Source organism: Argiope bruennichi, chromosome X2, assembly GCF_947563725.1.
Source record: "Argiope bruennichi chromosome X2, qqArgBrue1.1, whole genome shotgun sequence".
Classification (NCBI taxonomy): domain Eukaryota; kingdom Metazoa; phylum Arthropoda; class Arachnida; order Araneae; family Araneidae; genus Argiope; species Argiope bruennichi.
The window spans coordinates 33,168,619-33,196,243 of record NC_079163.1 but is presented as its reverse complement, the minus strand read 5'-3'; the positions used below and the strand labels follow the sequence as shown (position 1 = coordinate 33,196,243).

General features: G+C 28.4%; 2 protein-coding genes across 3 annotated transcripts in view; one reads left to right on the top strand and one right to left on the bottom strand.

Annotated features, from left to right (window-relative positions):
- LOC129960730 (serine/threonine-protein phosphatase 6 regulatory ankyrin repeat subunit C-like) overlaps positions 1–8,279 on the top strand; it is a 103,048-nt gene extending 94,769 nt beyond the window's left edge. The window contains exons 27-28 of the mRNA XM_056074329.1: positions 1,921–2,055; positions 7,874–8,279. Of these exons, the coding sequence (XP_055930304.1) occupies positions 1,921–2,055; positions 7,874–8,019 (281 nt within the window). The 3' untranslated portion in view covers positions 8,020–8,279. The remainder of the gene's footprint in view (positions 1–1,920; positions 2,056–7,873) is intronic.
- Positions 8,280–8,411: 132 nt separating this feature from the next.
- LOC129960994 (aminomethyltransferase, mitochondrial-like) lies at positions 8,412–27,204 on the bottom strand. Of its 2 annotated transcripts, none has more exons than XM_056074782.1 (10): positions 26,767–27,201; positions 25,480–25,533; positions 16,565–16,603; positions 15,669–15,900; positions 14,194–14,342; positions 13,896–13,977; positions 12,423–12,568; positions 11,900–12,086; positions 11,079–11,195; positions 8,412–9,225 (listed from the first exon to the last, which is right to left on the bottom strand). In XM_056074782.1, exons 1-10 carry the CDS (start codon positions 26,857–26,859, stop codon positions 8,999–9,001), a joined length of 1,326 nt encoding a protein of 441 aa, XP_055930757.1. In that variant the 5' UTR covers positions 26,860–27,201; the 3' UTR covers positions 8,412–8,998. The 2 variants fall into 2 exon arrangements, with proteins under 2 accessions (XP_055930757.1, XP_055930758.1); XM_056074783.1 differs by lacking the exon at positions 8,412–9,225 and adding an exon at positions 9,252–10,163 and having other exon boundaries at positions 26,767–27,204.
- Positions 27,205–27,625: the final 421 nt, after the last annotated feature.

The window sequence follows — 27,625 nt, the reverse complement described above, 5'->3', positions numbered from 1 at the left end:
AAGATCACTATCTGTTATGAAAAATATAAAATTAAATTCGTTTTGACTCAGTATGAATTTAACAGAACCAAATGCACAGTTGAGGAGATGAAACTTGTATCATATATTTATTTTAAACATTCATTTTTTTACATCCTAGAACGTTTGAAAGAACAGAAAACAATAAAAGGAACCGAAACTGTGAATCATTATGAGATTTTTCACAATTGATCATAATTTTACCTCATTTATTTTATTCTTTTTTCTTACTATTAACGGGATTACTATTAATTATTTTTCTTACTTACTAAACGGGGTTTCTCTCTCAGCGATACAAAAATGGAATTGTCTTCGTTCGAAAGTTTTCGAGGGAACAGAAATTGAAATACATTTCAAGGCTTTGTCTGCCAAATTATTTGTTGAAGCGCTGCTTGACTTCCTTAGATGAAATGCATGCCACTATATATTATTAAATAAAATTTTCGCAAATTTTACAAATGGCTATTGAAATTTCCTTAATCGATGTGTATTACCTGACAAAGATAAAAATATAGTAACATTTTTCTGCTAAATGAGTGACACTAAAATGTGCATACCTCAAATTACCTACTTTTATAAAACCTGTAGAAAATTATTTTTGATCGCACAATTAATATAATGTATGAAGAAAACAATAAGAAGGTCAAAAGTTATTTTTTGAAAAGCAGGAAAATTCCACGAAATAAACACCAAACATCTTCAGTAAAATAATAGAATGCAGATAAATAAAATGATATCAAATACAACATAACAGGGTCTAAAAAAATAATTGGGGTATGAATTTACTGTGTACTAAAACTATGGCTTTAAAAATTAAGGTCCTGTAATACAGGTGATTAAACTTTAGAGCTCAAAGTTTTCGATAATTTAATCGATAATTTATTTTTACTTCTTTGAAATTAATATTTTATATTTTATTGAATTAGTAAAAGTAACTTCCAAGACTTTAATCAATCATTAATATGTATAATACCACCACTCTTTTCCATACAAAGCATAGAACACTCAAGTTTCTCGATAATTACTTTTAAAAGAAAGTATGAAAGCATTGTTGACGATGTAATTCCTTACAAGGATTTTTGTATTTTCTGGAATACTTACCAATACAGAAAGCATCAATGTAATTTATTTAGTATGAGTTTTTCTCCATTCATTTCAAAAAAATTTGCTGTAGAAAAGAATTTTCTGAATAAAAGTCTGCAAAAAATAAAAAAATTAAAGCCATGAAGATTCAAATTAAAAAAGAGAAATGATTTAACACAATTCATATTTAAGCTTTGGAAATTTGAAAATTCAACATTGGTATTATGATGAAGTATCTAAACCTTAACATAGAATTTTGGATTCTATTGTTCCATTTTCATAAAACATCCTGCAAAATGTTATGCCTTTCAGTTTCGAAATTAATCTCGAATAAAAATAGAAATAGAAGAGTTCTATCTAATCATCCAGCATAATGAGAGCAATAATCACTCTGGAAGCTGAATAACTTGCTCATTTTAGGGGAGGAAAAAAACTGAAATTTCCCAGAATGCTATCATATTAATAATACGAAATTAATTGCTAAGTTAATTTTAGAAAATCTTAGTAAATAGGAAATATATTTAGCATTCTGTTGCAATAAATGACAATATCATTTACCGATAAAACATTCATGCAAAACAATCCACAATTGATAATAATTCCAAGCACTAAATATATGGAACCTTCTTTGTAAATGATATTGCTCATAACTAATAATTCATTCCAAAAAATGTATGAAATTTATGAAACACATTATACTGAACAAAATACTTTTTCATAACGTATTATTAGTAAAGTCATCAATTTGCCAACCAATTTTTTTTTAAATATTTCATTATTGTAATTCATAATTAATTTATTTTATTATTTAATTTTCAGCTCAAAATAGGGCTGGAAGATCGGAGGCAAAAATGGAGAAAGGAACAACAATTTTATGGTTATTTGGTCATGGAGCTGCAAGATCTTGGTTTAATAGAAAAATGAGAAAAAGACCTATACAAGTATCTCCCGTAGGTAAGTTCTTTCGAGGATATAATCTCTCTTTATTCTTCATAATGGATCAAAGTTTCTTTTGATTTTGCTGGGATGCAAAGTATGCAGAGAAAAATATTGTAGATCTCAGGAACTTCAAAGTCGAGGTTTTGATGAATCTACTCGTTTTGAATCTCCATCAATCCAAAAATAACATTTCTGAAATTTTATCTTTTTGTCTGTGAACAGGATAGCTCAAAACCACAGTAAGCTTGAAAGATAAAATTCGGTACTTGTTCTATACATCTGAATTGCATATTACTATTAAATTTAGAGCGAAATCTATCAATAAGACATCTGTAGCTACATGGTAATACGATAACACAAAAAATTCAGCGAACTAAATAAGTAACATTTGGCGTATAATTTTATCACTGTGATCATAAATTTGTTTCAAATAATTGACCGAAACGTCAAAAGAGTGAATGTCAATTGGTTTATATATACATAGGCATGCGAATAAGTAATAATAATAAAATTATGATAATAAAGATAATAAAAATAGTTAATGTATAAATAAAAGATTTTACGTGACTTTTTCATCAAAATTATAAATCTGTATTTGCGACCCATTCGCTCAATGGAAAAAGATCCAAATAACTATTCGAATATATTGTCTCTACTGTATAAATTAACGTAGAACTCCCCATATTGAATACATATAAGAGAAAATCGAAAAGATATCATTTCCTGTGGTTTAAATATTTTTATCTTATGTTCGATCCTTTCCGCAAAAGGAAAAAAAATCGGGTCATTCATTCTTTGATTAATTTATTTTCCATAACCCTATGTATATATGAAAATAGGAAGAAAAAAACCGTTTATAAAAAGTATTGATTATTGATGAATGAATAGCATGAAGTTTAAATCTGTTATTTGGAAAGTTTATGTGAAATTTTTAAGATCAAGATGATTTTATAAATAATTTATACTTAACAGTTTCATTTGATCTGATTAAAATTTACACAGTATAATTTAACGTGAATGATCTTTTAAAGGCGATAAACTGCCAAATAATGATAACCTAAAAGTATTGATTTTTGACAGGTTTTCTTCAATTTAATATGATTTGGCAGAAATTACAGAAAAATATGTACCTTATTCTTTCATTTCATCTAAACTATGAAACAGGTATTGACAAATTAAATAATATCATTATTAAAAGAAGATTAATTTTAATCTTCAACCAAAACTATTAAAAGAAAAAAAGCGAAAAATAAATTCTACCTTTTCTAAGAGGATGCTCCGAGTCCCCGGGTTGCTAGGATACACACACTGCGTGGGTTAAGCCTCGAAGACGACAACAGCTACAGCACGGTAAACAAAAGACTACAGTAAACGCTTCAAGATGGCGAAGCGCAACCCAGAGGAGGGAGGGTCAGACTACAGGTGGTGCGCAGTAATGCGTTCTCCTTTCCAAGAATTACAGCTCCCCACTCAATCATTTTATTTGGCGATTTCGGTCTTTAAGGTTTTATACAAGGTTTTGACCTAAAGTCGAAAAGCGAATTCAGGTCAGGTTCCACTCACAAATTTGTCGAGAACGCCCCTTTCATCCCATATTTCTGGATTTTTGCTTTTTACCTCCATTTTAATTCGTTTTGAAAACCCCAGACATGTATAGTTATCATTTTATATCATCAGTTTATATGGCTACCATTTCGGCTTGAAATCTTCCAGTTTTAGCCATAAATTCATTAGTTGCTCTATGTTTTGAATAAACATTTACTAATTTAAATTTAGTATATAATTATTGCTTTTAATATTATCGAAGAACTGGTAATTTTAATTTTTTTTTCATGTAACATTTTAACTTTTCTTGCAAATATAAATAGTTTATGTCACATTTATATTTTTATGCATCGGCCATCATACATTGCTTATTCTTAAAACGTCAAATACTATTTAAAATACATAGTTTAATTTAAAGTGATTATAGGAGATAGTAAAAATAATACACATGGTTTCTAATAGAGGTATGGCTTCGTATAAATTCGTAATTCTTGTTCCACCTTTCTTCAATTATCAAAGGAGTTAATGACTTCTTTTCCTTTCTTGGGCCCTTCTATCTAGTCAGTTAGTTAGAATCATTTATTAATTTATGGCTATCGCCTTTCTGAGGAATAATGAAGATCATCAAGCATCCTTCTAACAAATTTATTGAATTAAAATATAATAAATACACATAAATTAAAATCTTACAAAATTCCGTTTTAATGCTATATTTTTCAAAATATTATCTTGGTAATTAAAATCAAAATTTAAAAAAAAAATCCGATGTAAAACTTTTTTTATGAATAACAATGATAAGCGACATGGTATTTTATGGTGAAAAAGCAATTGACTAATTAATTTATAGATGCAATGACTGGTTTATTTTGGCAAAACCAACTTTAAAATCTCGACTTGTAATTTTCCTCTGTAACAGATGCTTTATTATATATACATACATAAATTTAATAATAATACACATACATAAAAAATAAAAAGAAAATGTATAAAAATACATATAAAATATAAAATAAAAACTCTCCACAGGATAATATTCCATAGAATTCTTTTCTTTTTTATTTTCCATTCTTTTTCGTTCTCAATCTTTTTTTAATTTATTGGCTCTAGAGTGACTATTATTATCATTATTGTATAAACCTGTATAATTTTTTAAATCTAAAATTTCAAAATCATAATTTGAAATGCAATTTTGAGATCATTTTTTTTTTTTACTGATCTCTGTATTCTTCAGCGTTTCTAGACATATACGTGAAATGAATCTTCACCAAGTAAATTTTTATGTTATACATATTATTTGCCTTCCGAATAAAAATATGTAAAATATGGTTTCGACAATTTACTGATAATTTTTAGAAGATGCTAAAGTGCACCATATATAATATTGACATAAAATTCAAGTTTTATTTTAGGAATCGTTTAACCATGCAACCATTCTATCGTTCTTTTACAATGATTTTCTTAACAGAAAAATTTTCTTCAAGAATATATGGATTACAAGTTTTAATTTATGTAGTTTAAAGAGTCTTTAGAATAAATAATTCAAAATAAGGAAATAATATCTTTGGAAATGAATTTATACTTTTTTTTTTTGTGGAGAAATGTGAGCTCTTTGTATAAATGAAAAAAAAATCGTTTTAATCTTTTTAAATTATGAAAAAAAGGCATCAGAAATAGGGATTTTATGGAATGGCTAACTCTAACTCCAACATGGCTAATTCTGGTTCTTATGCTCCGGGTCTTTAACAAATCTGAGCACTCTGGGCTAGATTAATTTGTCACCCCATCATAACTGTAACAAAGAACAAGAAATGCCACCTCAATAAAATAAGCAAAGAGAAAATCACTGTTTTCTGACTAAGGCTTTACAATTTTGTAAATGCCGCCTTCATTAAATTTAATTTTACAACAGTTATCACAACTGTCATTGAATAATTTTAGCGGATACATTATAAACAAGAAAGAATATTCATCCATTTATTCTGTATGAATTTTTTAAACTGATACATCCATTTATGTAACATTTAAAAAATAGATGGCTATCTACTTATATTCCTTAAATATATTTTTACCATTAAAATGTTTAAAATTATAATTAAATACCTTTCTGGTTCAAAATTAGAATGAAATCAATATAGTGATATTTTAGAAGGCCGTGGATTATAGCCCAACGGATGAGATGTTAATAACTGTTTGTCAGTCACACCAAATCAATCAATCAACCCTCAGGAACACTAATCTATTGGTACAACTCATTGCTTGTTTTCTTTTTTATAGGAAGTGATCATGATTAAACATATATCTACCCTCAAACAAGATTTTTTTTTTTCAGAAGCCAAAATATTATGTTTTTCTCAAATATAACCCAGTTATCAAATAGCATTAACTAAAATATATACAACGACCATTAAAACAAATTGCCTCTTTTGCTCGGTATTTCTCTATTACTGTCCCATATTGTATGGTATGTATGAAGGTGCTATCATTCATCCTCTGCCAACCTCTCGTTAACAAAAGCCTATTTTTAGTTTTAGTTTTATGTTGTGACAAAGCACCCTTGAGTAGGCTAGACAGGTTGGTAATTGTCAGACTTAAAAATTAAGTTACTGAATATTGAATCACTTACATGTGTTTTCAGTAGGTAGAAAGCAAATTTATAACGAGGAGCCATAGAAAAATGAGTCGGAATTCAAATGACATTTAAAATATTTATTTTTATGAGTAGGAGCAAGAACACCAAGAGAAACAATTTCTTCTCTAATCTATGATGTCTTTCTTTTCATTTTATGTGATACAAAATACATATAAAATAATTTTAGCCCTATTCATGTTTCTACCACTTTGAAAAGTTATTTCAGAATAGTAATTTAGTTTAAAATTAAATTTCCATAAAAACTGACGATTCTTCTGAGTAATTATAGCCAGTATAGATACTAGGGGAGAGGATAGAGATGCCCGGGCTTAAAAAGATAGAGCGCTGCAAAGATAAAACATTAGTATGGGAATTCCCATTTCCATCTTTGGCATTCATTTTTTTCCATTTAAAACTTTAAAAGTAGAAGAACGGCTTAGACTCTACTCACTATAAATGCATTTCAAGCCCCCATCCCTTCTGATATTCTTTTCAAGGTTCTTTGAACTGCTTTCCTTTCTTCCACTTTTGTCCTGAGATGATCAATTTCAGCTCACAAAGAAGAGATTAGTAATATTATTTGGTATCCCCTTGGGACATTCAAACACGTTCTTTATTCATTACAATTAATTCTATTAAATCTGTTATTAAAAACTTATCTTAAATTTGATTGTGTACATCATTTTGAAACTCTTATACATCATTTGTAATGATAAATTACTTTTTCGCGCTGTCCATACTTGACGAACTCAACAGCCAAATAAAGATCTTTAGTTTCTGACTTTCCGTCAGATCTCCTAATAATCACTTACTTGGTTCAAATTCCTTGGTTCAAAAGTTCACTTTCTTGGTCTTTTTTGGCACTTCTGTCATTCGTCTTGTACATTTTCAGACCATGAAAAAAAGCATTTGAGTTGCTATTTTAAGTTCACTTAAATAATGACTTTTTTTTTTCAAAACAATTGCCATAATATTTTCTTTTACTCATTTTCATTTCAAAAAGAGGTCAATACAAATTGCATTGAATTTAACAGAATCGGTCTAAAGTGACATGTGCTACTTTCATGTCGCTGTTGTTCCCCATTTTTGAAGATTGCTTGTGACAGACAGGCATTTTCTGTTTGTTAATGTAGATTATGGGCTCTATATAGAATTTGATCTTGAAATTCTAATACAGTTAACTTTATTCCGGTACTTAATACTTAAAGTATCTATATGTTTATGTATAATTATCTAACATGTTATGATGCTGTTATAACCTCAATAGATTCTAATATTTAATTTATCTTACTCGAATCAAAAAATAAATCCTAATATTCTATAAGTACGCGTGACTTGTTTGTCCTTTGACATTTTTGAAATTTTGCTGACTTTATTTTTTTTCCCTTCATTCATTTCTTTATTATTCATTGTAGGTTACTTTTTTTTTCAATAAGTAAATATGATGCTGATACATTTTTCATGAAAAAATATCAGAACTTTTGTTGGGTTTAAATAGAAATATTATTTTTTAATGGTGTTCCGAAGCTGACCCTATCTGGCAAGTCTGCTTTTCTAATATTATTGTTTTTGTATTTTCATAAGGAAACTGGATTTTTCATAGAATATAAAGGATTTCAATTCATAGAATAATCTCTAATAGGATTTTTTTTTTTCAAGATTTTCGTCATAGCACACAAGGAAGTCATGGAGATCTTCGACCAATTAGTTCAGTCATCAACTGGAAGACTATGGTGAGTAAATATCTTGAAGTCAAAGGCATTGACTTGGGAACAACTCCTCAAGATGGTAGTCAAGAGGACTAGTGACAACTTAAAGAAGAAAAGTCTTATTTTTTTGTCAGAGTTATTCTGCACAAGCGGGCCCGTGTTTCATATCATAATCGTTTGTACTTACAAGGAGCTTACATGTGACTTATTTATATATAATAAATATAAATATTTTCACTTCATAATACGCCGGAAATTGAACAAATACCTCAAGAGTTGTGAAAATGTGGTCTAAAGCATATTTATTAGAGATTTGGTGTAATTTTCCAGTGTAGTTTTCTTAAGCATTTTGTAAAAGATTGATAATAAATAGATTTGTATGATGACAATGTCAAGCTGTGTTGGCTTATTTTGTTCATGTTTAATCACAAGGCAAATAAATAAATAAATAACTTCAATTTTTTGAAAAATAAAGATTTTATTAAAAACATTTCTTCAAAAAATGCGTATATAATACTACCAAAAGAAGATAAACGTATATAATATTACCAAAAGAAAATAAACATATATTATATTACCAAAAGTAAACGATTAACACAATTACATAAAATTGCCATACAGCATACAATAAAACAAAGTACCTTTTAAAGCTAAAATTGGCCACCACATTTCAAAAATGTAGATCGAGCACTTAAAACTGCACATTCTTGGACAAATTAAATGCTGTTCATGTTTAATTTATTATAAAATAGTGCACTAGAAGATGAAAATTAATGATTACTCATGAGTTTAAATAGTTTTACTCATTTTATTCATTTATTTCAGTGAAAGAACTTGAAATGTGATAAATTTAAAGCACATGGATAGCTCTTGCATCAGTTGAATTCAGTATAATTTTTTTATCGTCACGCACGGCATCCAACATTAAAAAAAAAATATTATAAAACTTTAGCTATTGTTTTGAGTAAGCAAAACACAACATAAATGCTACTTTTAAATACAAGATGAAGAATGACATTACATGATATGTTAAAATCATAAAACAAAGATTAAATTAAATCTTTTTCAAAAAGAATTATTTCTTTTCAGGTCCGCTATAATATCTAGTAGGTACAAACGGCATTTTGGATACAGTTCCTTTGACTTTTTGTCTATAAATTTCGAACAGCAGCTCTGTTCCAGTTTTAGCGAATTGGGATTCCACGTAGCCCATACCGATATTATGTTGCAAGCAAGGTGAATAACAACCACTCGTCACCTTTCCGATAACTGCACCATCTGATGATTTGATTTCAGCTCCTCCTAGAAAAATTTATAAAAGAAAAAATGGGATTAAAGAGGAGAGAATTAGAAAATCTGATCATGTGTTTTGATACTGTATGAACCGAGAGCAGAGATTAAAAGAGGAGAGAACTAGAGAATATAATTTTAAAAGAGGAGAGAACTAGAAAATTTGATTTTAACAGAGGAGAGAACTAGAAAATCTGATTTTAAAAGAGGGGAGAATTAGAAAATTTGATTTTAAAAGAGTAGAGAACCATAAAATCTGGTTATGTGTTTTGATACTGTATGAAGTGAGAGCACTTAAAATTAAAACCATATGCTTGAAATCTGATAAATTAAGATATGCTGTTGACAATTTATTATTGTAAGAAGAGAATTCTGGCTTTCTTCCTACATAATTTTTTTGCATCATTATAATTTAAGTAATTAATCATCATATTGGTTTTAATTTTCCTAATCATTATAATTTACTTCCTACGTAATTATAATTTAAACCATTGGAATATTTGATTAACATTTAAATAATATTGCATTAAAAACAATAATACTATATTAGAGTTATCCGTGTTATATATAGTAAGGTTTTTCCCGTCCAGCTGTGACGAGTTCCCGCGTTTTCTGATGGCCCAGATTGACCGTTCTGTTAATTTGTCATTTCCTGTAGATGTGGCCAGCTGCCTGTCTGCATAAATAAAAGCCAAGCGCCAGATTCTAGGTTATAGTTTTCATTACATAAATTTACATTATGTACAAGAGTTAATTGTTGTGAAATGTACAGCTTTGGTAATTTAAGAAATATTTTCTAAACCATCAACAAACAGAAGCCAACTGGACATGGCGTCCTCTCCTTCTCTTTCCCCTCTTCTTTACACCCCGTCCCTCTCTTTTCCCTCCGGTCAATGCTCTCTGGGGGGCGACCTTGGAACCCGGGATGCAAAATTTGGCAGAATATCGCCCTATGGAGCGAGAGAACCATGGCTGAATATATAAAACGGATAAGATATAAATATTCCTGAATATATAACACGTATAAGATATAAATATATTCCTTCATATAAATTCTGAAATACCAGTAGTTCCTAATGCTAAGAGCTTATTCAGAGCATGATAATAAGAAATGAGTAATTTTTTTAAATTAATTATAACACACTGACATTATTTTTCAATTCTCATTTGGACTGTATTCATGCAGCAAAATTCCAACAATGTTTTTATCATTCTAATTGTTTTTGAAAAACATAAAAAAAAATAGAAAACGTTACAAAATAATGGTTCATATCACAATGAAGATTAGATATTACGCCACTGATATGACCTTATAGATAACCTAGGAATGCAATTTTTGTGGCTATCTATATAGCTTTCTGACTATAGGAATATTTATTGAAGTTTACTATAAAAAGAAACATTTTCTTCTGAAATTTCAAATAGCTCCTGCTATGATTTTAAATATGTCTCTTCGCACCCTGATACTGAAATTTAGCAAATGAACCTGCCTATTCAATCTCTGTTTAAGACTATGGTGGATATTTATTATGGAATAGCACACTTTGTTTACGAATATATATATATATATATATATATATATATAAAAGCTTATTTTGATCTAGCAATCTTTGAAGTACCTTACCTTTTTTTGCCATAGGGAGAAAATAAATTGTATAATTAACACCCTAAGGGAATATATTTCTTTCATACCTTTTTCAATCATTTTCATATACACTATAACTTAAAAAACCGCTAATTTCAAATTTCAGTTAAAGCTTTGGAATATAATTTAAGCTTCAAATTCAAAAGTTTTTACATATTTATTTCACAGTAATTTTACTAAGATAAAATGTAAAGCAGTATAATAAATTATTTTTGCTTACCTCTTGGACATGGCCCTTTGGATGTGAAACCTATTCTTTTCTTCGCAGGTTTATCTTTCAGTTCCTTTAAAATTATGTCAGATCCTGGAAAGCCACCTTCTGCTCGACGACGCTTACCTGTCACAAAATAATACTAATTTGCGATCTAGTTCTAAAATCACCATCGAATATTAATAAATTAAAACATTTTAAAGAAACAAGTATTTCCCTTAGTGACAAATTTCATCCGATAAGCTTAGTTCCGTTGGTTTTGTTTATCATTCTGAAGCCACAAGAGAGTTAATTTGATACTAACCTCATAATTTTGAATCGGAATTAGAATGCTGAAATCAACACCAGTGCTTGCGCCCCATTCTTCAAATTTGGACAGAATATTAGCGAGTTACCCTTTCATTTATTATAAATTTAATCAATATCAACCCCGTACACACGGTGTATCTTCGGTGAATACGAGTCTCAAACCCAAGATTCTGGAATATCAGTGCCAAGACTCTGTTACCAGACCACCACTGCTCCCATCAGATAAACTACTCGATAATTTTAGTTTCAACAACATTTTCCTTTTTCTTTCTTGCATTAATTAGCAATGAAATGTATCAATTTTGCTTTTTGTTTTGACTTTTCATTTCGATTACTTGAAACTTTTCTATAATAAAATACAACGCTTCCAGATGTTATTCTGATTGAAATTTAAACAGTGTAAGGAATTTTAAACTCATTCTATTTAAATATAAATTCAGTCGGTTTAAATATGGGATGATTGAGTCCCATGAACATTTAAAAAAAATATTGGTTTAAATTTTTTTTCCCTCTTAACTTACCAATAGTCCACGCTAAGCCAGCTTGTATAGGTGTGATATCTTCATTAAAATCTGACCCAGCTAAACAGAGACCTGCTTCGAGTCTCAAAGTATCTCTAGCTCCAAGACCGGCAAGCCAGACTTCATCTTTGTAATTGGAAAGAGTATAGCTTAAGAACTCCTGAGCATGATCTGTTTGCATACTCAACTGAAAAATAAAGGAGAATTATTGAATAATAAAATCATGTTGGTAAATTTGTTCATTCAACACTATTAACACATTTTAACGACGGAATAATAGGCTGATTGAAAAAGTTGTGCTATTATTTATTTATTTATTAGCTTTTGTAAAGTCTAGAAGAAAATATTTCTACTGATTTATACAATAAAGAAAACGTAAAGATAGCCATCAGAATGCCAACCAGTTTTAAAGATAAAAGTTTTTGAAAATTTAGAATTTCTAAATCCATGGGACTTGCTTCTTAATTCAGAATTAAAGTGTTGTGTTCGATAATCTTAAATATAAATTAATTTGATTGTGTACCTCAAATCCATCCTCTCCAGTGTAGCCACATCGAGTAATTCTTGTCTGAAGCCTTGTTATAGCACTTCCTTCAGTACTATACATAAAGGGCAGATTTTTTATATCAACTTCGACAAGGATTTGCATTAATTCCGCACTTTTGGGACCTGAAATAAAAAACCAAAAAGTTCAAGGAATACCTATTACAAATCACTCAGTCTTATATATATAACATGAGAATTCTTTGAAATGTTATGTGCTTTTATTTAACTTCATCTGTTTCATGGTTGTAAATATGGAATTAATGAATCGATTTTTCGCTAATTTTTTGATGTTCTTGCAAGAGATTTGAAACTTCATTTCAGCGCTGTCGGTAATAATACACGATTTTAATATTTTAAGAATGTTATAAAATTAGATTAAAATATTTTTAAATATATATTAATCGATTAATTTAACTAAAATTTGCTCGAATGGCGCCATCTGGTAGTAAATTTGAGCAACTATTGATTACAAGATTTCACAATATTTAAAATAATAAAATATTAAATAAATTCTAAAAAATAGAAAAAAATAAAAATAAAAATATTGCTATGTAATAAGATAATGAAAGGAGTATGTATAAAAAGAATTTTTTATCTTTTCTCTAACAATTACTTTTTATTCTTAAATAGTCATAAAACATTGTACACTTTTCTTATTGCAAGGAAAAATTGCATTTCTTAAGGAGAATTGATATTTTTGCAATGGGCAAATGTTGACAATTTATATTTAATATATGAAAAAATGTAGTATAAAGACTGAAAATACAGCAAAATCTTAAGAGAACAGACATTTTTCAAGGAAGCTGGAATGACTCGTGGATCTTATTTTTGCTCTTTTTCATCAGAACTACTTGTGGAGGGGGGGGGGGTGAAGCCATACAAAAATGTCCGTCGAAATTAGGGTGTTCACCGATAGGTTTTCAGTCAAGAAAGAGAGCATTTCTATTTATGTTCTCAGAATTTTCTGCAATTCGTGCAGATGAAGACCCTCAATCAAGTAACTAATCAATTCGTGCAGATGAAGACCCTCAATAAAAAATCAATAAACCTTCAATAAAACATTGAGTATAATAGAAATTTTATCTCTTTTTGAACGCCATAACTGAAGATGCCTAAATAAAACAAAACAAGGCCCATGTGAAATTTCAGCTAATAAAATAGATTTATTTTTATAACATTTTTTTTATCAGAATATATTGAAATACTACGAAAAATATTAGAAAATTTGACTAGGGTATTTTGTCTTATATTTTCCATATATGTTCTTTTTAAAGATAATTTTAAAACATATGTAATAGGAAAAAAAAATATATGCAGCTGAAAATTCAAGGAATTTCAATCTATGGAGCTCCTATTTAATTTGACATTCTTTCTTATAAGTTCCTTACTAGAAAAGACAAGTTTATGAAACAGGAAAACTTTCTGGAAAACAATTATTTTCGTAACTTACCTTGAAATGCTAAGAGAGTTAAATCCTTTGGAACATCTATTGTCACTTGGAAACCTCTTGCGTTAAAATCATTTACACTGCTCTAAAACAGATAATAATTATTATTATTTTATCCTTCGATTTAGCAAATATATTAAGTTGTGACATTTCATAAAGTAAAATATGACTGAATAAGAATCTTTTTCATTTGTGTAGCATTCAATGCATAAAAAGAATATTTTACAATAAAGAATAAGATGGACGATAATTTAATTATAAAAGAAATTGATTTTCAAAATGCATTAGCAATATTACTTACTTTCAACTGGTTGAGAACTTTATCTGCATGACCAGCATTACTGACTACATACAAAGTTTCGTCGTCAAGTCTTGTTACGATCATATCATCAATTATTCCACCTCGGTTGTTTGTCATCAGAGTGAGAACCCCCTGATTCTCTTTCAAATCTGCATAAAGAAATCGAGAATTTATACTTTTATACTCATAAATCACTTTGAATCCTCGGTTTTAAATTTAGCAAAAAGGTAGTATCGCCTAATAGTTCAATAATTCAGAAACAATTTGCCTACTTCTGCTTTTCTCCTTTAAAATAACTAGAACTCCTTGTTATATTTGGAACATTCCCTTTATAACGGACAATGTTTGTGGTATTATCATTCTTTCAGATATTCCTAACTATCACTATAATAATTTAGAAATTGTTGAAAGGTCTTACTCTAGATTTCGATTTTAGTTTTGAAAAATTTGGTACGAAAGTCGGTTACTTTGAAAATCTGCCATGTTGAACCGGATGTGTATTAAATCTGATATATGGTTCAAGCGTTTTCATGCTCAAGCCATATAAATGGCAAGAACGTGGAGACAAATGTATGCCTTAATTCCAAACTCAGAACGGTGGCGTAGCAAATATAATAAGAGCCAGGGGCAAAATACGATTGTTTTGCTTACTTTGCAAGGTTAAATAGTACACGGAACATAATTTTACTTTTTCGCCCCTTCATTATATTTGGCTTCAAAATGAGGCATAAACGAATGCATGGTTAGTCTTAATAGCAGCAAATGCAAGAGCTTTTACATTTCCGTTCACTGTGTCTATCTGGTATATCGTTTCCCAATGGACGACTCAAAATTACGAAATCTGCTTTCATTACACATCAAGTAACCTTCACAATGACATGAACTTAAAGTAAAAAATCAAGTGTTCCAAATTTAATAAAGTACAATTTATATAGAGAAATTAATTTAGAGCATATAGCATTTAAATTTTGAGAAAAAATCATGGGCAAAAAAATATCTTTAAATATTTCTTAACACAGCAATTTAGGAGTTGATTAAATAAACAAATTTGTTCTGTGTAGGGCCACATGAGCTTTCCAATACCTAGTAAATTTAACTCTGAAAGCAGAAATATATTTTGGTAAATTTAATACAAAATCTTGGTCAAATTTTTTAAAAATTATTTCAGCCTTGTTCTACGCAAATTTATATACTTCAAATTACTGAAAAATATTTCATGAATGACAAACGTTTATAAAACGTCAATTTTATTCAAATGCTTAATTTTTAAGTTTCCACTCTGAAAAGTTTTGAAAATTCAATTTTAAAGACTATTGTCAACCAAACTGATGATCAAAAACCATATTGCCTCATAGATTTCGAGTCAATGTTTTATTCATAGATTATAGCATACTGCATATTATGATGATGCGGGTGAAAAATGAAATTTTTTGTTTCGATGCTCTAAATATTTTGAAAAATTATTTTTTACTTACTTTTAATGTCAGCTACCACCAAACCCTCCAGAAATTCTATGCAGTTCTTCCCTCTTATAAATGTTTGCAACATGTGTGATACATCAAACGCACTGACTGTGTTTCTCGTGTGGAGGTGAGAATCCACAATTGACTGATTTTGATAAGAAAGAGGCATTTTGTATCCAGCAAATTCTCCGAATTTCGCTCCATGTTTGACATGGATATCATGCAGCGGCAGCTTCTTTAAAGACTGAAAATAAAAATTAAATACTTTTAAATGTTTGACTGATATTGACAGTCAAACTAAACAAATATTCCAATTAAGGGAAATCTAAATTTCCAGCAACATTTGACTGAATTATGACACATAATTTCGTAATTATTTTTTTTAAATATCAATTTTGCTTTATTTAATTCCAATTTTGCTTCATTTAATCCATCTTCCTTTTTAATCCTTATTCTGGCTTTAGAGTTTATATTTCTAATAGGGAATTTCAATTCATTTCAGAATCACCTCAAAGACATCTAATTAACAATGTTTAGTTTTTCTTCTTAATAATTCACAGTTTCATAATTTTATTTTCTATTTCCTTAAATTTCTATTTTCTTTTTTATATTTATACCAGAAATATCCTACGTTGTGCTTTCTTATGTGTCACTTTCGTTTTAAAGGGAAAAAATTATTTAAGATAATTTAAAAAAAAAAGAAAAAAAAAGAGTAGAGTATGTAATGAAATATATTTTTTTATGAAGAAATTAGATTGTAAAGCATTTGAAAAGTAAAACATTTATGATATTTATTACCTTTATTTTTGAAATATAATTCTCATTATATAACTTTTGAGGAAATTATGCTAAATTTGCTTCTTTTAAAATAATATTATTATCAAATGAATAATTAAATAAAGACTTACATCATCTTTCGTAAGGCTTGCAGCAGATGCCTGTCTGATCTGTAAAATAATGCAAAATTTAGAGAAAATGTGAAATAAATTTGAATTTTACGGCACAAATAAATTGTTTATATATATATATTTAAGAATTTGTCATAAAATTATTTCGCCATAATTTATTCAGATCTCAGAAAAAGAGACTCCATCTGTAGCTATTTTATTTATATAAATTTATAATCTGCATAAATAGATTTAAGGATTGTGTTAATGATTGCATTTGTTAGCTTTTAATTTTGAAGCAATTTCTGAAACTGAACATGCCGTTTTAGGACAGATTTTGTTATTTTAAAATTCCTAAGATGACTAAGTCCTCTCTGGACCCAGAACCCTTTCTACTTATTTTCCCATTGAACTGATGGGAGGACGACATTCGAACTACTATAACTAGATATAAAAATGTTTCAAATAACGAAAAATCTACAACTGTTTGTTTTTTGAAAAAAATATTGACAAAAAAAAAAAAGAGCTTATAATATGATATTTTGAAACAAGGCTATATTGCTGATAACCTTTTCAACTTAAAATAAGTGTAAAATACTGTAATAAAAGGAAATTTCAAATTCGTAGAAATCCATAAAAAAGGTTGCTGATTATTTTAAATCAAAACAATAAATCGTTTTTCCGAAATAAGATATGCACCAATCCCATTATCTTTCCCCTGTCACACCGTACCGGAATATTTACTTTCTTTTCACCCTGCAATCCCACGGTTTCCTTTCTGTCTCCCCTCTTTTTTTTTTTTTTTTTTTTTTTTTTTTTTACTTTTTCCGCTCCTCACAGAATACTCTTTTTCTGAAAGGTTGCCGGATTTATACTTCTTTCTGAATATGTGTATATATATTCTGAAGGATTCATCCACCCCTCTGGGGCTTTTCAACTGCCATGCCGTGATGAAAACACCTGTTCTCGTCAGAATAGCCTTCTAGGGGTGAGGAGATTTTATGGGTGAGTTGTCATCGGGGCTTTTCAAAACCGAAGTTGAATTGAGTAGTAAATGAAAAGAACCAGACCAGCAGAGAATCGAGCTATCACCCTAAATTAACCGCATGAGTTGAACTGACAACTCTTTTCCCGTTTCAATACATGGGCTTTTCAATATTATTAACATTCATGATGTCAACATATAATAAAAAGCAAGATTCACTGTACAGGGAAAGCGGTTTTTTTTTAAGTGAAAAAAAAAAAAAAAAAGGAAAGAAAAGAAATGTATATCTTTCTATCGTGAGAATCATACAGAAATAATCACAGCATTAAATCAAGTTATTAGCTAAAAGAAAATCACGTGGTTCTTTTCCATATACTCTTATGTATATTTATAAATTTTAAAATAAAAGGCAATTAACAAACCTATAGATTTCTACAAGTAAGCACAAATTACAAAAACCTTCCATGAGGGTACTTAATATTTATAAGAACACTTAATAGGTATTCCATAGAGGAAATAGAACATATTTAAGCAAATGTTAATGAATTAAATCTCTTATCTAATTTTTACACTAATCTGTTCTTATATAGATTTGTCAAAAGCCTCTTGTCCAGTGTATCTGTTATAATCAGATTAAAATAATATACACCATATGGCTATCAATTAATCTTTAGATTTAAGAACTTACCCTAATTGTCATAGTTCGAGCTAGAAAGTTCTGTATAAAAACCCTTTATACTGTGAGTATATTACTTTGCATTTGAAACGGCATTTTGTTAGAACTTGTCATATTATATGTTTCGTATCAGAGATTAAATATGTATCTACTGTGTTAAGAATAAACGAGACATTATACACTTGGAGAGAATTAATAATGCTCTTAATATAATATCTTAGAACTGCCAGATCCATATATTTGATGGAATTATAACACAATAATTGATTGAATTTGGGTTGATTGTTTCATTACCAACCTTTTTCGAAGTTACACGAAGACAAGTTTAAGAATTTCCATGTAATGTTGAACTGTGGTCAGATAATAAGAGAGACTTGTGTGGAAATATTTCTTTCCAAGCTTCCACATCACATCTGTGAATGACTACATGCAATTCTTTGGTAGCAATCATAAATTTCTATTTCCAAAGCTAAGAATGAAATCTATGGGTAATGATTTTGTCGTAGCGTTTTGTTTTTCACCATCTAAACTCATTTTGAATAATACAGCGAGCGCTCGAAACAAATATCTAATCCTAATTAAACTGATTAAAATCATTTTATGATTCCAGATGGACTAGAGAAAAAAAATTAATCATAAAAATTACATTGAAAAGTATTTTATGCATTATGAATTGTTTCAAATCTTTCTACATTTCCCAAACTAAATGCACATGATGCTGGTAACTATAAAGTTTACCAGGTTATCCCAGATTATATTTAAAAATATGTTTTTAAAATTTTAATTGGAGAATACGGCCGAAATCGCAGAAAATCTTTTGAACCAGTTTCTTAAATTATGTTTGCATAAATTTCTTTAAAAAAAGTGTAATTTACGAATACAAGAAATAAATCAAGGAAATAAGAATAAAATTCAGTTGTAGTATCATCAGAAAGTACATTTAATTATCATTTTCCTTTCTAATCTCTTTACTAATTTAATCCAATGTATAATGACACATGTAAACTTTGCAGCAAAATTAAGCAAGGTTTACATGTGTCATTATACTTATCAATATTTATTCGGCAGAGATGTTTTTCTTCTTTATCGAAGGAAGAAGTCGAAACTTATTCAAACAAGCAAATTCTTATCCTCCTTATCAGTTTGTCGATTTCTTCAGAACTATGGTATCAGAAAACAGCAAATAAATTGAATGTTTAACCTTTATGCAATAATAACGGCACAGACTTTCTTTTATCTAAAGAATTGTGACTGTACCAAAGCAAATGGGTTTCGTAACAATTTGCTTGAGATCGTACGTGAAAAATTCACGGTATCTTTGCACAGTTATTCAAGATAGCTTGATAAAGCAAGAATTTAAAATACTCTCCTCAAATGTAGCTGGGAAAAATGAAGAAAAAAAATCTATGTGGTGTCCCTATCTGAAATGTATCCTGGTTTATTTGAATTCCCTTTAACGCTGCCAAGTCTTATTAACATTGAAAAATCAGTGCAAGGATCTCATTTTTTTCCGATAGATGGCGCGTCGACCTCGTTGAAGAGATTTAGAGATAGGATCCATGGAGAATTTCTGATATATTCCGTGCAACATTCATGATATTTTGGTAAAGCAGGAATTTAAAATGCTGGAACCAAACATAGCTGAAAAAAACGAAATAATATTTTTTCTAAGTGGGATCCCTCTCTAAAATTATTTCTTGGTTAATTTGATTCTGTTGGAGCTTTATAATACAGAAAAAAATCAGTGCAAATATCTTATCCTTGCTCCGATAGATGGCGCGTCGGCCTCGTTGAGGTGGTTGGAGATGGGATTCATGGAGGATTTCTGTAATATCCCGTGATGACGCTGCCAGGAGTTTTATAATAAAAAAAAAAATAAATAAAAAAATTGGAGCAAGGTTATTTTTACTCCGATAGATGGCGTGTCGGTATTGTTGAGGTGGTTTAATTTTAAAATTATAAGATGGAAAATGTTTTATTATCTAAAAGCGTAACACTATTAGAAATACAATAATGATAAAAAGAACATCATTTTATTATCGGAAGAAAATGTATAAATACGTATTCGAATATAATAAAGAAGAAAAACAGTTAGGGAAAAATATTCATGCGGTCAACATGCTTAAAATAAGTCAATATTAAGTTTAAAGTAAGTCAATATTTAAGCCTTCTAGAGAAAATATGAAATATTTTAATAGAATTTTGTGGTGTAAAAGCAATTGAACAGTAAGCGTTTAATAAGGGGGGGGGACGCTTATTTATTTGCTTAGTTTTCAAGTTCTGAAAGTAAAAAAAGCAACTAAATCGAAATAGATCGATTAGAATTGATAGAATGTTCTTTTTATTGTTTTTTTAAAAGCATAAAACTAAGTAATTTTTAAAAGTAGAACATGGGTTTAATAATCTGCATGTGAAAACTAAAACAGAGAAATAAAGAAGGAAAACGAGAGAACGAATGTAAAAAAGGACAAAAATTCTCTAGTAGGAAAAAAAAAAAAAAAAAAAAAAAAAGCTGGAAAACCTTAAACACCTGGATTAACTTTTACGCATGCAATGCCTTATCTGATTCTCTCAGCGAATTGTAGAATTTCTAATATTTAAAATTCTTATGAAGTCACTGTTAAAATTAATATAAAAGACAAAATTATCTTCAAATATTCCGCATGAATTTTGCATCATTGTATGGATTGAGACAACGCTCCAAATGTGTGCCCTCTAATTGCAATAAATTAATTCATTGTTAGGGGGATCAATTCATATATATACATAAATAACATTTTAACAACCATAACAACAACAACAACAAAACCTTAAGAAAAAGATATAAATTTTCGAGGATTGATAAAGCAGAGAATCTTCAAAATGAAACAATCTCATTCATAACTTGTGAGCATCAGGAACTGAATTAATTTCAGAAAGAACAAAGTACTTCGGAATTAATTACAGAATTGTTTTAGAATTCAGAAGCTGAGAAGGAGTAATGAATAATGATAGAAGATTTCTAATAAATAAACAAGGTATAAAGAACAAACTACAGGATTTAGTTCTGTCAACACTAAAACGGAGAGGGAAAAAAGAAGGTAAGAAGAAAAAAAAATAGGGCCACTGGCGTATAAAAAGAGTGCACAACTAAGAAATATAAATAAAGAACACGTGTTGAGGGATAAAGGGCAGAACCACCATCTTCAAAGTCAAGGCCTCACTTGACATGTAATTTGAGAGAGGTGGGTACAAAAAAAAAAAAAAAAAAAGTAAACATTTCTGCTTTCTCAGTGCAATTGCAGATTGGTTCTGCTTTCTCAGTGCAATTGCAGATTGGTGTTCAAGAAGCGGAATGAAGTTAAAAAAAAATGAAGGTTATTCTGCTTATCTTTTTAGTTCTAGAAACCTTTATTTTAGGGGAAAAGTTAGCTGGTGCGTGGACTAAAATAGAACAGTAAAACGAGGTCTTTGCTCTTTGAATTACTATATAGGACTGATGCTGTTATTCTTGAAAATGCTACTCATTCTTTTTCCGTTTTGCATTCGTTGCTTTTTCAAAAAAATGCACACGGGACATGCTTTTTCCCATATATTTGAGTTAATTTAATAAACATTAAGACTGGAAGTTTTTATTTATTATAAATTTTGCTTTTGTCGTACCCTGGAATTCCGGTTGGTTCAAATTATAAGTTTTTCATCAATAGAGCTGATATGACTAACATTCTAAAATGCTGATTGTAGGCTAAATTCTTTTTGAAATACAGAAAATAAAACAGGTTTTCATTTCAGCAATTTTTTATTTCACTCAGTTGTATAAATGTCTGTTTTACGTTGTTACGATTAACAATAAAATTGGTTTAAACAGCCATTCAAACAGGAATATCAGTGCTGATGAAAAAAATATTAATATTTATCTAAATTGATTCTCCTTTTATCATAATCGACATTCAGTTAATAACTATTTTGAAGCGAACTTATCTGAACTGAATTTGATTAATTAAACATAACAACTAACATTCACTAACTGTTGGTTGGAAGAATGGTTTAAGTTGTGATAGATTTACGGAGTAATGCAAAATGGTTTCCGAATGAAACATTGAGAGTATTTTGAATATACAATAGGCATTGTATTTAATTATTGTTTCTGAATATGTAATTTTATCAATACTGAAGGGGATGTAAAATTTATTTAACGAAGAAAAGTCTTCTACATGCTTAATAGGTTAATAATAATAATAAAAAAAGATCAATAACAGAAGGTTTAAAAAAATGACATACTAAGACTTTTAAGCTTATTTATTTAATGTACATGTGCTAAAATAAAATTAAACTGATAAAAATCCCTCTCTCTCTCACACACTTTTTTTTTTCTTATTTCTTTTATGCACAGGCATTTAATAGATTTTCTTCAACGGAAATTAAAACAATACCAGATTTCTTACAAATTTCTAGATCTTAAAAAAAATATATATATATATAGTTTTTTTTTTTCCGAGTATAAGTAATGACGAACAAATATTCCTTACTAATAAGTATCTTGTGCCCTATAAATTCTATTAAATTTCTACAATAATAATAATTTTTACAAGTTAATGAAAAAAAAAAAAAGAAAAATGCTAAGATTTATTTGCTGTTTTCCTGAGAAACGATGCCAGTTTATTTTAAACAACAAGCATATATATTAAAAATAAAATGTTATATTTTTTATTCTACTTATTAGAATTATTAGTTTCTTTATTTTTGCATCCCGCAGAATGTATCATAGTTCCAAAGATTCAAGCAGGATATGCATCAACATTTCGTTGATTAATATTTTAAAATTTAAAGAGATTTAAATATTCAGTATGAATATTATTTTTGAATTTCTTTTTATTTATTTATTCCTCTTCTATTAACCACTTGGATCCTTTAGAAAAATTAACTACCTCGTGGTATTCGAGCCTATAATGTCAAAACCAAACATAAATATTCAAAATTGTATTTATATTATGGTTGGGAACTATGCGAAATGTCCTACATATGACCTTCGTCGGAGAATACAGGAGCAGATGAGTTAAAATTCTTTAGTGATCAATGAACTGTGTACATACTACAACTGTATTTACACTACTGAATACATTTCCCAGTGAAGAGGGATTATTCTCTACTCATGTTTCCAAGAAAAATAAAAATCTTCTGTTGGCGACCGTCCCCGATTTACCCCTCAAGGGAAGAAATAATGAATTGAGGGAAAAAAGCCTTTGTGGTCCAACAGGAGGGGCTGAACTTTGTAGGTTTCATGCTGAAGTTTTTTTTTTTTTTTTTTTTTTTTTTTTTTTTGTAGGAAGGGGAGGTTCTGAAATATTGGGTCCACGTGCAAGAGAGCATGAGAATGAAATGTTACATTCTTCAAAAGAAAAGAAAGGAAGTAAACACTCAGGAAACCTAAGTAAGCGGCTTCTTTTTATAATCTGCCAAATGATTTACAGAACTGTGAGATATTACCTTAAAGTGATGCATTTTTCGGCAGAATAAAAGTTTATAAAAATACATTTTTTCCCATCTTATAAACAAATTAAAATAAGACTTTAATGTTTTATCTGTATGAAACGATAATTAACAATACTTAAAAAAATAGATTTTTTTTAAGACTTTGGAAATTTTGATTCTGCTGGCGTCAAGATGCTTAATGTCAAAAACAAACTATGCTATTTTAGAAACCAACAGCAATAAAATAAAAATTACAAATAAATTTACAGTGCTCCTGCTGTTTTAATTAAAACTCACCATACGTGTTTTTTTTTTGTTTTTTTTTACTAAATAAAATGATATTTGAACTGCTTGTTTAAAGAAGGAATAAACAGAAATATAACTTATTAAGGTCAGATATTGATTACTGTAAGAATGTGTTCTAACTTAATAAAAACAAACGTAAATTAGAGAAACACATACAATTTTTAAAAATTATCGACGTAATTTGCCAGGGTTCTAAAGAGTTGTGCTATGCTAATAAAAGATAAGTTTCATATTTAAAATAAAAATAAAGATTTATTTTCAATAATTAACTGTTTTAGCAAATAATGTATAATTAATGAATTAACAATTTTAATAAATAAAGTGGTAATAATCAATAATTTAATGTTTGTAATAATTTTAAAACATAATAATTTAAATATATAGGGAAATTATAGTTAAAAAGTTTATACGCAAACAAGTCTTTAAATATAAAAACTGCATATTATAATTTCAAAATAAAAGATACCTCAAACATGTTGACTTATAACACACATAAAAGGAATTATTTTTTTAAAAAAAATAAGAAATTATGTATAACTTTTTATATTGAATGCATTGTAAAGCTGTAATATCCATGAGGGAATTAAACTCATTAAAAACTATTTATTTGCAAGCTCTGAAGGTACACTGATTTATTATGTAAATGAAAGCAATTCAAAATCAAAGGCTATTTCTCACTATTTTTAGTCCTACTAATTACCAAACGTTACAATAAGCGAATTTCGCTTTTGTGGATCTTTATAACCTTATATATATTGTTCTTTTATCTTTATCAACATCACAGATTTCGAATTTTTTTTAATATACTTTTTTTACTTTAATATACTTTTAAGTTACTCCCATATTTTGCATTAAATATGCTGAGAAAAGCCTTTCAGAATCTACTTCAACTTCTCATCTAAAAATGCAGATGCCTACCTCTAGGCGTGACCTTACACCCTTGAAATCGGTCAATAACTTTGACAAGCAACTAAAATCCCCACCCACTACTCTCGACTCGCACCTTTTTATTTTGATCTTTGTCCCTAAATTGTATCAAATGATATGATCTCTTGAATGTTTTAAGCTCATGATCGACTTTAACCAAGGAAAAAGAATTCTAAATATATAGATTATGTGTAAGTATACATACTATGTAGGACTTTGTGCTGTGCATTAACAAATAAATAGAAATAAATTAATAAATATATAGATATAGACATTGAAATATGCATGTACAAAACTGTCTTCACGTAGGAAAATACAATAATTTACTAATTTTAACTCGAAAAAAAAAAGACATCTATAAAACTCAATAACATGAAATATTTTGCTGAAACATGTTTAAAACTGGATTTCTGATTCATTGTTAATATAAAGAAATCAGACAAATCTATAATGTTACAAAATTATTTTAAGATCTAAAATTCCACATCATTGCAAACCTAAGTTATACACAAAAGGTACAATGTAATTCATTTAAATTCTTACTTTAGAAAAAGAAAAAAAGAAAAAAAAAAAAAAAATCAACAAACTTACCACAGTTGATGAAAAACTACATTTAGATATTTCTTTCTTCAAAATCAAAATTGTCTGTGAAATGAATAAAAAATTTTGAAAATCCCTCTAAATGTTATTAAAAATTTACACACATTATTATTATTATTTGTCTTTGAAATGCTATAATGAATTGTTTTTTTAATTTAAAATTAAATCAAATAAGAACAAAAAATGATTCATTCGTTTTTATATTTTCATTTATTTATTTGATGCGGAATATATATATATATATATTCTGTAACTATCAAAACACATTTAGAAAATGGAATCTCTAAATATGCAAAGAATTCAGGTGAAGATAAAAAATATGAATAACAAATTATTACAGAACAATTTAGTAAACATTAGTTCAAAAAATAACTCCTGAATTGAAATTTTGATGAATTGGTAAGAGTTTAGTTAAAATTTAATAACAATAAGAGGAAATATGAGTTCAATATGTTTTAACATTATTACATTTAATTTGAAATTTTAAAGAAAGGATAGTCAGCGAATACCAAAATTTCTAATAATGAAATAAACTTCAATGATGTTTAATAAATAAATATTGCTCTAAGAGAATCGCATTTCATGAAATTTATTCGCTCTTTTTGCAATCCTAATTAATTGATATCAAAATCAGGAATTAAAAACTCATTTCGACATTTAGCATAAGAATCTCCATTTATATGCTCAAAAGCTGTATGATATATATATATATATATATATTGCCTTTTCCACACTGAAGATAATCTTAAATACGATTTAGGAAATATTACTACTTATTATTAAGATTAAATTAACTTTAATTTCAGAGTTTTTGTTAATTTACAACAAAAATTGCCTAAAACTATATAAATAAGTGTAAAAAACACAGTAACACATTTTTAAAAATGTATTACAAAGTAATTCATTTTTTAAATTTAATGCATTCTTTTTTAAATGAGATAATTTATTAGTTCCTATAAAAAATATTATTCAGTTAAAAAAGCTAGTAAGCAAAGAATTTTTATAATTATTTTTGAAATTTCCAAAAATTAATAGGGAAAAGGAAGGAAACGGTAGATATGCAATTATGAAATTATACGCACTGTAGGATTAACATTAAAAACAGTTGGAAATTAAACGTAACAGAAATATATGCATGCGTGCTTTAATTACATGTGGTGTATCATTTAAAAAATATTTCTCAACATGGATACAAATTTCTCATTGAAGAATGGTAACCGAAAAAGAAGCTTAAAGATAAACATATTTCGTAATAAATAAAAAATAGAAATCACTTACCTTTGACGATAAACATTCCTCAGTTTTTGCAAAAAATGTGCAGTTACTAGATAGAATTTTAGACACAGAACGCAATTTCGGTTGTCGAAGCATCTTTGTATCTCAAAACTGAGAGTGTAAGAAACTAATTTTTAACGTTAACGTCGTGTCACTTGGGGGCTTTGAAGCACGTCTCTTATCTACTTCAAGAGTGGGAATGAGATAAAAAAAAAAAAGCTTTAAGTGAGTGAAACAGCAGGTATGAATATAAACAAAGCTCAGTTCGAAGGTTTATACATACAAGGGGCCCGATTAGGGGTGAAGGAAGTGGCTAATTGGTCAGTCGTAGAGAACAAGAGACCGTAACAGGTTCCTAATAAAAATCATCGATAGTTCAAGGTCATCTTTAAGCGTGAGTAAGCGTTATCATTTCAGTGGAAGAGAAGTTTTCTATTCGATAAGTTTTAGCATAGAGTGGATTATCCGCTATCTTCTTGCCTCTTATCAGTTTATCATTATTTTTTTATCACTAAAGAAATTTCTTCAATCGATTTCTTAAATTTGTTTCAAGAATTTGTCAACCCATTTTTATTCTAATGACAGTATATTATTTTATTCTAATGACAGTATTTTCGGGATTAAGACTGATTATAGAAAACAAATTCATATACCTCATAAATAAAATAAATTTTGTTAGTTAAATTTGATTAATAAATAAATAATCAAGGTAGTATGCTATAGTTTGTTAAGAGAAAATGAGGTATCTAAATGTGTGTTTCATGAAAATATTTTACAAGAACTTTCGGCATTTTTTTTTTTTAAGTATTAGGTGTTGGAACAGTACAATATCAAAATAATTAAAATTATTATATTGATAATT